Raw genomic sequence first — 11,126 nt, forward strand, 5'->3', positions numbered from 1 at the left:
AGTATCTTGAGTATCATTCGAAACTCAAAAGAACTACGTGAAGGGACCATTGAACGACTGGAAAAATCTCAGGCACAGTTACAGAAAATAGAAATGGAGCCAGATGAGTTTCAAGTGAATGGATTCTAGAGATAGAATGAGAAAAATTGAGTTTGATATTTACATTGACCCATTGCGCTGGTGTTGCCTACGCCAGACTGGCAGAGTTCCATCGCTCAAACTTTATTCTCGTTGTGGATACCGGTATAGGACGGTAAATTTGTAGATATAAGAACCAAATCCGAAGCATTTGTCTCGTTCACCGTAATTGCTGTCTGAGAACGACCCAAACGGCCTCTTCCGTCCTTCGCTCTATTCTTCTTAAGCTTACCGCTTCTTATGACCTTTTCCCTACTAGAGTCTGCCCTCAAGTTCAGACCTTCGAAGGATAAAAATAGAGATGGAGATTTTGAAACCGAAGCAGGGATTTCTGATTCTTTCAGCTTTGCTTTTTGTTTGCAACCTCTCCGTCTGGACGATCCACGCGCAGGTTTCTGTCCCCGCCAGGTTTGATGGATTCGTGTACAAGAACCTCCTACCTCATGCAGATACGATAATGATCGAAGCATTCTTCGATCCAGTTTGCCCGGATTCCAGGGACGCCTGGCCTCCGCTGAAACGGGTTCTCGAGTACTACGGCCCTCGACTGTCTCTTATCGTTCATCCTTTCCCATTACCGTGAGTCTTATCTCCCCTGCATGTCTTCTTTGCCTGTTTAGCAACAAAAATGTTGAATAGTTTTGTTCTTATCTGCTCATGTTGGTATACATTTGAACTTCATTGATTCACGGGAGGAGATTGTGGATTCGTATTTCTGCAGGGGGAAAGAATGTAATGGTTGTGTTTGATTGTTATTTTTAAATTTGGCATGGTGACCTACAGTAATTTCTCATCTTTTTCTCCTTTTTAATTTGTGTAACTGGGAGATGCAATCAGCTCTTAAGTTTGTTGATTTGAATACATGTGCGGATTTGTTGCGTCTCTTGGAGTTGAATTGTAGTACTCATCCCCCAGCCCCACGGAACCGGGAAAAAAAATAAAAATAAAAATAAAAGTTTTATTGTTCTTTGATTAGACGAACATTTGGTTGAATAATTAAATTTCTCTTTCTGGTTCACTTATTTCGTTATGCCAATAAATGTTCAAAGCATTCTCCCAAAAAAAATAAAAATAAATAAATAAAGAATTGTTCAAAGCGTATACACAGGGGAGAAAGATGTTGTTTTGTCATTCCTCTTTTTTCCTCAACTTTTGAATTAGAAACAATGGTGGAGATCAAGAATGTTTATTTATTTATTTTCTTATTCAGAGGTTTTTTTTTTGGGGGGGGGGTGTGGGCAGGGAAGTGAAGCCTGACACCAATTATAATATTTCGTTCAGGCCATTGTGGTTCTATTTAACTTGTGAGGTTTTGATTCGGCGGATGGTAGTTTTAAAATACTCCTATTCAGGCTTTATTTTTCTTTGTGAAAGGGCAGGGAGGGGGGTGGAGGTTGGGAGTTTTGTCATTTCCACGCTTTCTTTATTCTTCTTTATTATAAGTGATAATGTTTTTAGAAACTGTTTTTCTGTTTTGAAAACAGGAAAACTTTTTTATGGTGAAAAACATATTTATACGCCCTTTTGTTTTGAACTATTTGTTGGTGTATGATGTCTTGTATTCCGTCGCAGTTTAATCCAGGGATTACTGGTGCAGCACCTAGACAGCTAGGACGGCGGTCCCGCTAGCCGGTTAGCGGGCCGTGGGGGTTGCCGGGGACGTAGGCAACCTTGCCGAACCTCGTGTGTAGGGGGGGCGCAGCCCCCCGCTCGAATTTTTTATTTGAGGGCAATTGTAGTTTAATCTGGATTAGGGTGGCAATTGTAGTTTAATCCGGATTAGGGTTTTTTCGCTATATATTTGTAGCGAGGGTTTCTTTCTCAGTAATGCAAGCAATACTGAGAGGTGTGAGGACGAGCGCTGTAACCCTATTCTCCATTGATAGTGAAGTAGGATCTCATCTCACCGGGGACGTAGGCAACCTTGCCGAACCTCGTAAAATCCGTGTGCATTGTTTGTTTTGTTTTTCCATTATCTTCTGCATCATTTTTAGGGTTGCGTTTCTACACTATTTGTTTACAACTTTCTGTTTTTGGAACAGAAAAAACCTGTTCATCAATTCAGAAAAATATAGGTTTTGAAAACAGTATTTTTTTTTCTACTTTTAAGTAGAATTAAGTTTCTGTCTTTAACATTTAACTATAAACAAAGTAAAGCAGTTTTTGGTTTGACCCTCCAATCTTCTTTTTCAAGAGCAAAGATTTTCAACAGAGAAAAGGCATGCACACCTTAGGAATGAAATTCTTAAATTTTGGAGCTCATTCTTGAAAGAATTTTGGTGGAATTACGAGTTCAATGTGCTCAACTTCATGACTAGCATCAAATTTGATTGTGTCAATGGAGTTCACATCTGTATCTTCAACTTCTTCATCCATAATTTCAACCTCTATTGTAGTACCAAGTTCCCTTGTTTCTTCATCATTGTCCTCCTTGTCAGTTTTAGCCAATGGAATCAAGAATATAACATTAATCCCTTGGTTTCTTCTCCATCATTATCAACAACATCTTTAGGCTGCTCCTCTGGTGGGTGGGAACAGGATCATAAAAATCCATCTCCTCATTGGCCGCAATAGTTGCCAAATTTGCATTGTAGTATTTTTCCATTGTAGGAAGAATTTGGCAAAGTGCCCATATTTATTGCAGTTGTAGCACTTTGTCTCACCGCCACTCTTCATTGGAGCCTTACCTTTGTCTATGGTTGTAGGTGTGTTACTCGGTCTACTCGTGAACCCTGTCTAGTAGGTGCTGGTGGTCTTCTGCCCTCCCCAGATTGAAAACCGACTTGCCTCACAGGGGGCTTCAATAATTCCTCAACTCGTCATGCCTTTTGGAAGTAATCTTGTAAGTCATACATATTGACCACGCCAATCTTCCTTTGAATCTCTTGTAACCCTGGCTTGAATTGACACACAAGCTGAATAGCATTCTCGTCGATTCTGCACATGAAACAAGATAGTCAAACTGTTCCATATATTTGGCTATATGGAGTTGCTTTGTCGTAGAGAATTTAGTTGATATATGCAACCGTGCTCCAAAGGTATGAGGTAGGTACTTGATCTTTAACTCTTCTTTCATGGATATCGACCACACCAATCTCCCTTTGAATCTCTTGTTGTAGCCCCAGCTTGAATCGACACAAAAGTTGGACAGAATTCTCCTTGATTTCTGCATGTGAAACAAGAGAGTCAAATTGTTCCAAAATACTTGGCTACACAGAGGTGTTTGTCTTAGAGAATTTAGTTGGTCATGCAGCTGTGCCTGGAAGGTTTGAGAGAGGTACTTGCTCTTTAACTCTTCTTTCATCTCGTCCCACTCGGTGGGTGCTGTCCCTTATATCTGTAACCTATGTTCTTGGTTGTTAGTTGTTACATCACTCTCTTGCTGGCCCAATCAAATTGCCTCGAGTAAACTTCAGTTTCCTGGGCTTTGTCAAGTCATACCAATTAAAATAATCATCCAAAGAAGTTAACCAATCGTAGAACACTTGTGGTCAAATTTCGCCTTTTACTCTTTAAACCCTAGCTTCACCTTTTGGGAATCGTCTGTATGCCAATTAGGTACCCCATTATTACAATCAAAATATGTTTGTATGAGGTCCTCAAAAGAAGGTTGAGGTGTAGGAACCCTCTGTGGACCTCTCTACCTATAAATTTTATGGTGTTAATGGTAGAATGGGCTGGCAATCCTTTATTAGGTCTAGGATGCTTAGAATTATCATATGTAGGGGAAAGATTTGGCACAAACTTTTGTTCCATAACAATCGTGCGATCTGACAACTGCCTGAACATATCAGTGATCAGGCTGGGTGATTCTTGGAGGTTTGTTGAGTTAGAGTTCCTTGAACTGGGTTCACCCATAGCTTTGAGGCCATGGCTATCTAATCACCTAAAGGTTGGGTTAGAAAACCCATAAATACTAAGCCCATGACCCATATAACCCATTGGCGACTTGAAATTAAGTCTGACTGGAACCAATCTTGAACCGTAGGTTCAGTTAGATCTAGACAACTGAACCAAACCAACAATAACAGGTTATTCTTCTTCTCTTCTTGCTGAAATTCTGCATCACACTCTTGTCCTTGTGCGGCGCTCACGTTGACTCACAACCGACGGTGTCCCAGGAGATTGTGTTGTCGCTTGTCTTTTGCACTCTGAGAAGCAAAGATGGAGGCTGTTTCCCTGTGAATTCGGCATTTTCTGTTTCTCTTCTCTATGGGCGCAGAGAGAGAAGGTGACGATAGTGTTAGCAAGTGACTAAGGTGAGGGATCGGACGACCTCCCCCCCCAAAAAAAAAACCAAAAAAAGGGGGGGGGGAAGAGTGATTTTTGTCTTGTAATTGTAAGTTGAAACTAGAGAGATGGAATTTCCATAGGGGGTATTCTCAAAGTTGTTTACCAATAAGCAGATTTTTCAGCTTGTGGGCTGCCTTTCTAGATGGGCTATTGATATTGTTGGAACTAACACCGAAGAAAACGAAGAAAAACAAACAGATTCACTCAAAACATGGAAGATTTAACGAGGTTCACGCACCAATGTGGTGTGCTATGTCCTCAGGCGAAAAAATAAGATGATTCACTATGTTGGAAGAATGTTTACAATGGAGATCTCTCAAGAACACCCAAACTCGCAGTAAGAAACTCTCTTCCAAAAACCCTAAAACGAAAAAGCCCAAATCTCACAATAACTTGCTCAAGAAGATGATAGTACACAAACACACACACACACACACACACATATATATATACTCATCCAAGTTGGGTCGATCCATCGAGTCTTGGTTGGTCGGGTTGTACCGTATAGTACCATGGGGGCTTCACCCCCACACCCCCATACAAGATCAATGATGGGCTTTGGGCTTGGGCCCATCGGCCCAACCCCTTTGCAATCATCACAGACCTAAAAAAAAAAAAACTCATTTAGGCGGCCAACAAATTTTTTCGGAGCAGGTCAATCTTTAGAACGGGTCGAGAATTTGAGACAAAACATAACAGATATCGACAGAGATATTGGTGCTTGGAATGCCATGTTAAGGGGGTGTTTGGTTCGGTAAATCAAATGGTGTATATATCGGATATGAATGTCAATCTTTTGATGGACATTCTTCTGAATTATGTTTCTTTCTGAAAAATCGTTTGGTTGCCTTGAGGTAGGGGTGTCAATCAGTCGGTCCGGCTCGGTTTCGGTCCTGGTTGAGTCGGTTTCGGTGTGGGAAAGCTGAAACCGAAACTGAACCAATAAGGAAATTCCGGTTTCGGTTTGGTTTTGGTTTCGGTGCGGTTTGGTTTCGGTTTGTCTTCGGTTTCTTAAATCGATTTGTAACCGGGTTGGTTTTGGTTTTTGGTCCAGTTTGGATTCGACTTTCCATACAAATGTATACAAAACTACGCAAATTTTGATTTTTTTTAATGAATTTTGGAGTGTTTCGGTTTCTTACCAGTTTGGTCCGGGTTTTGAGCCGGTTTCGGTTTGGTTTCGGGCTCATCTGGTTTCCGGTGTAGTTCGGTTTGGTTTTGGGGTTGCAATACTCCGAACCGAACCGAACTGAACCGAACCAATAAGGCTTCGGTTCGGTCCGTGTTGTTATCGGTTTGGTCCGACCGGTTTTACCAGTTCGATTTGGGAATTGACACCCCTACCTTGAGGCTAGTACATGTTTCTTGCGGGTTGAGATATTGGCTTCCGTAGAGAACTTCTTTCCGCTTTCTCCTTTTATATTAGGTGGTAAAAAGGTTGCTCAAATCTGAGTTTAAGTGTTGAGGTAAACTCAGATTTGGAACACATCCTTTGTAAAATGGTCATTCATGGGAAGTAGGGTGCTCACTTATGAGGGTCAATCTAGTGGAACCAAACAGCTCCAAAAATTAAGAATTATCATTCTAAAGAATGTCATCCCAAAGATTTACTGAACCAAACACCCCCTAAAGTAGCACAAAATGGGATGTCCAAGGATGCATTCCAATAGCTGTGGCAGCATCTCTAGTGCTACAGTCTCCACTATCTTTGAGTGAAAACAAAGTTAAAGTAGCACAAAATGGGATGTCCAAGGATGCATTCCAATAGCCGTGGCAGCATCTCTAGTGCTACAGTCTCCACTATCTTTGAGTGAAAACAAAGGTTCAAATTTAGAGGAAGAAAAGAGTTAAAACCGAACTCAAAAGAGCTTAAAAGTTCTTATAGAATGAAAATTGAAACGAAAACTGTTTTTTTTTTTTAAGAAACACCAAAAAACGTTATCAAGGGGGGGGGGGATAGGTTTTGGGTTGTTTATTTGTTAGATATAGATTTTCTACAATAAATCCTCTTTTTTCTGTGTGCTTTTGATTCTCTTGTTAGTTTATGTAAACGGTTATTTTCTGTTTGGGTTATGCGGTTTATCCTCTTGCTTATGATTGTTAAGGTATCCACATAATTTTGTCATCATCTGAAATAAATGCTAATTTAGGTATCAGTGTTGTGCACACATGGGATTACATATGAGTGTCAATTCAACTCCTGGAGAGAGACTGAATTTGATTTGCTCCTATTGCTTGAAGTTGGTCAAACGTAGCAAACAGTTCCCTTTTCAAATAGTCTGGAGTCCAATCATGAATCACCTTATCTTCCTGAGGCCATCTTTACTTTTTTCTCGTCTTTGTATGATAACTTCCGGGAAGCTATAGTCTCTGCATTGTTCATCTTGAAACCATGAAATTTTCAGATATTGATTATTTACTGAATACTGTATTGGTGGGTCCCTGTCTCCATGATCTGTTGGCGCAAACCAAACTGGAGAACCAATAGAAAGATTTAAAAAGAAAAAAATTTCCCCTCAGGTGGAAGCATGCCAAAAGAATTCAACAACCAGTCAATAGGTAAAGATAACTGGGGATAAATCAATTGGTGGATAGTTTGAGAATCACTAGACTGAATCTTTCAAAGCCATGCAGGCATTTAACCTCCAAAGGAAGGAGGAATTTCTCACTCCAGTATTCCAACAGATGATCCCAAGTTCTTGTTATTTTGAGTTCCATTGATACGATCTGCTTGCTAGTTTTAAAGCTTGGTGTTACCCCATGTAGGATTTGTTGTTATTGCCTTGGATTGGCCATTCACGATAAGTAACATGAAAATAAAAGTCTGGTATCTCTATGTGTTGAAATATGTTGGTATATCAGATATCATTCATACATTAGTATGGAACTCGAATGCCCTAATAGATTTCTGTTATGGACAATACAGTTATCATGATAATGGCTTTGTTACTAGCCGTGCTCTACACATTGTAAATAAGCTGAATGCCTCTGCCACGTACCTCTTGTTGGAGCAGTTCTTCAAGCATCAGGTTTGGTGCTTTACAACTTTGAAAATTATCTTTTTTGAGGTGATATTTTGGTCTCATCTATTGCCAATACCTTAATCTAATAAGTTGTTAAGCGGAGCAAGATATGCATACAAACTGCTTTCTATGGATGTGAAAAAAGCTGAGCACACAGAAATAAAGATAATGATTGGGGGAGGGCTAGCATACCTTGGAAGTGGGGGCTTGACAGTCATTATTACAAAAATAAAGAAACCTTTAAAGGTATTAGGGCACTTCAGATTTTGAGCTGGAGCATTTTTGGTTTCTGGCTTCTTCTGTGAGTATTTATTAATTTTCCCATTCTGTTTGTGCCAATGTGTGTTTTGCACAGGCTGATTATGCTCCACATTAGGACAAAATTTTTGATTACTTATTTTGCTCTTATCCAAGATGAGATAAAATGTTATTGGAAATGAAGAAGCCTTGGATTACACTTATGCTTTGTGAGCTTTGTGATGCAGATCAATCAGGCGTGGTAAAATTTCCCCTTGTATGCTGCCATCCATTAAAACCAAGGGTCTATGTAATGATCAAGATAACATTTTTAACGAATCTCTCTAACAGTTAGATGCTTTTATGGATTGGTTTTCCAGGACAGTATCTATGGATGGCACAAATATCTGCCCAGTGACAGTTCAGACCATTTTTCATTGATCTTCTCATGACACCATAGTTTTCAAGTGCCTAGGCGTCCAGGCGGCTTTGCCTGGACTGGTCCCTTGGTCGCCTAGGCACTGCCTTAAATTTTGCCCCCCTCGACCTCCTTGGTTTGCCTAGGTGCTATGACATCTATGCATGACACAGAATCCTTGGATTATCACCTGTCCTTCAAAATTCCAATCTATTGAAAAAAAGCAGAGACTGCTGATTGAGAGCCTGACAACCCAGCTATTATGTTTGCTTGAGGTCAGTGTAACTTGTCAGGCATGGTTGTGGCACAGCTTAGCTAGCTGTGCATGTGTGTGATAACCAGGATACCTTGAGGCACAACCTGGATGGAAGAAGGACATAATATTCCTTTGTGGCTCTTTGAAATGTTATGATCTCGTAAGTGTGGTCAAGGGTTCTTCATGATGGTTGCAAACAATAGATTAGGAGGTATAACATGGTCATCATATTTATTATCAGATTCAGAACCATGTACCTTTTGTAGCTGTACCCCAATTTCCTAAGAGCAGGGTGATGCAATTAACAAATATTTTATGATGCCACCTTGTTTGATACCATCTTCCAAACACATTTTTAACTTTTAAGTATTCACAAACATTACCCTGCCAAGGTTAATGTCAAGAAACAAGGAGATATGTGGCTACCATAGCTTGTTTAAAGATTTTGTTTTTGAGTGTAACAAAAAACAATTTAAAGCATTAAGCAGAGGAAGCACAGGAATTCTCATGAGAAAAAAAATGGGAATCTTTCTAGAGTCCATGAAAAAAAGAAGAAGAGAGGAGACATGATATTGTTAAAGAGGAGTGATTTATTTGAGTAGTAAGTGTTGTTTCTTAATACCAAAATAATTTCTTAGACAACAGTGAACTAGATATCACTTGAGAGTCAGGATTTCTCTCTCCTGCGGTCACTTATCAGAATTCAGAATAGGATTTTGACTAGGTAGTGGTAGTAGAAATAGTGTAGAATTTGGTGTCTTTTCTCTTTGATAATTGGTGAGCACTTAAGAAACAATCTGAGCACCTCCTTATATTTGTGCAATGGATTGTGCTTTAAAGGTGTAACTGCCTTTTCATGACACTGAAAAACACATTTTTATCAATCAACCTATTGTAGAAGCCTTATGCCAACTATTTGGAACAGCTATAGAAATCTTGTTACACCATTCCACATTACCTGGGGTCATTTTACCAATATTCTTTCCTTTGATCTATTTCGTTCAATGTGTCCCTAATCAGTCCTCCCTTGTGTAGTCATTGGTTTCTAATTTCCCTTGATCCAACCATATTGTGATATTACTTGCCCAGATTTAGATACAATATACACTCTGGTAAGAAAGATTAATATTAGTCCTTGGTTCATGAACATCCAGGACATGGATATGCATATACGTATCCAATGCAATTCTCTAATACCTTGACAAGATAAAATGGAACTTACTAATGTTTATGAAGTTTCTTAATTTTAAATAGATATACATTGATGTAGTTTCATATTAACCAACGAAGTAATATTCGCAAGTTAGGAGACTGACAAAATGTAGAATGGGAAAATAATAAATTTCTATTCTGAAAGAAATAATGTTGCATCTCATGTCCTTGTCAGTATCAGTTTTATAGAATGCCAATACAGCTAAACAAAGCATGTGGAAATATTTGGCTACCATGGGTTTGTAGAATCCAGATTTATCAGAAGGCACTTAGAAAGCAATAAGCTTGCCTTAAATATGAAAAGAAAATTGAAAGTACCTTGAAACTGAACCTTGGAAACCGAGATTATGTAGCTACAAATTCACCTATTGGTTTGATGATATAATTGCATTGTAACTTTTGCCTGTTTGATACTTTTAATTCCACCCAGATACTAGACTAAGATTGGTTGATGTCGATGTTAAACAGGAGAAGTTTTACAATCAACAAACCCACAAAATGTCTAAAGCTTCTGTTGTGGATCATATTGTGAGGTTTGTAACTAAAGCAGTTGGCAACGACTCATTATCTTCAGTTGAATCTGGCTTCAATGACAGGAGTACCGATCTTGCAACTAGGATTTCATTCAAGGTGAGAGCTTTACTATCAGTTATGATTGGAAATTATGGAGTCCTGCTCTATTATATATGCAATGCCTACTTGATCTCCCGTCATGCACTTCATGCTACATGATCATCAATTCATCAGGCTAGTCAGTGAAACCGAGCCCTTCTTTTTCACAGCTATTCATTTCCTTCTCTACCTGCTTCTCACTATGCAGTATGGATGTTCAAGAGGGGTGATGGGCACACCTTATTTCATTGTGAATGGATTTCCACTGCCCAATGGTGGCTCAGCTGTGGACTACAATGGGTGGAGAAGCATCATTGATCCCCTGATCAAAGTGCAGCGCAAGTTTGAGGATGAAAAATCCACATTTCTTCTTATGAAAGCCTAGGCCTTAAGCATGCAAGGAATCTGCTTTTCTTGATTGAATTTTGTATCTGTTAAGTATCAGGAAAATGCTTTACATTTGAATCCACTTGGAATTTTGAGCATGAAGCAAGTTTGGGTTGATTAAGAATTGTGTACCATAGTTGGAAGTGTACCACAAATGGAAATATATGCTGGCAAAAAAATATGCATGACAATGACATGTTTTGATAATGGATAGTGAAGTCATTTTCACCTTATTTTTGAAAACTCTTTTATATACCTATTTTAAACAATTTTTTGGTATAAGACAAAGGGCAATTAAAAAAGTGTTAAGTTCTAAGTACTCCTATAAAGGTGTCACTTAGACACTCTTTTTGCTAAAATTCCAGAAATAAGGTCCTGTCAATAGTAGGCTCTCTTAATAGTTCACCTAAATATGCCAAGTGGCAAGACGATGTGGGGGTATTCTCATGCATCCTTATATTTGCATGCATGCAACCACGAGGTCAATGGCTTGGCCTGCATCCACTTGGTACCCCTAGATTTGTACCCCTAGATTTTCAAAGCTTTTATT

General features: G+C 39.2%; 1 protein-coding gene across 1 annotated transcript; it reads left to right on the forward strand.

Annotated features, from left to right (window-relative positions):
- Positions 1-277: 277 nt before the first annotated feature.
- Positions 278-10,809, forward strand: LOC122074825. Its single transcript, XM_042639796.1, has 4 exons — positions 278-717; positions 7,358-7,460; positions 10,046-10,207; positions 10,398-10,809. The coding sequence occupies exons 1-4, from the start codon at positions 440-442 to the stop codon at positions 10,572-10,574; spliced, it is 720 nt and encodes a 239-aa protein (XP_042495730.1). The 5' UTR covers positions 278-439; the 3' UTR covers positions 10,575-10,809.
- The last annotated feature ends 317 nt before the right edge of the window (positions 10,810-11,126 follow it).

Source organism: Macadamia integrifolia, chromosome 3, assembly GCF_013358625.1.
Source record: "Macadamia integrifolia cultivar HAES 741 chromosome 3, SCU_Mint_v3, whole genome shotgun sequence".
Classification (NCBI taxonomy): domain Eukaryota; kingdom Viridiplantae; phylum Streptophyta; class Magnoliopsida; order Proteales; family Proteaceae; genus Macadamia; species Macadamia integrifolia.

Coding starts and splice junctions, on each gene's coding strand:
- LOC122074825 (XM_042639796.1), top strand. CDS start 440: ATGGAGATTTTGAAACCGAAGCAGGGATTTCTGATTCTTTCAGCTTTG. Junction 7,461..10,045: donor AGCAGTTCTTCAAGCATCAG/GTTTGGTGCTTT, acceptor GATGTTAAACAG/GAGAAGTTTTACAATCAACA. Junction 10,208..10,397: donor CAACTAGGATTTCATTCAAG/GTGAGAGCTTTA, acceptor CTCACTATGCAG/TATGGATGTTCAAGAGGGGT.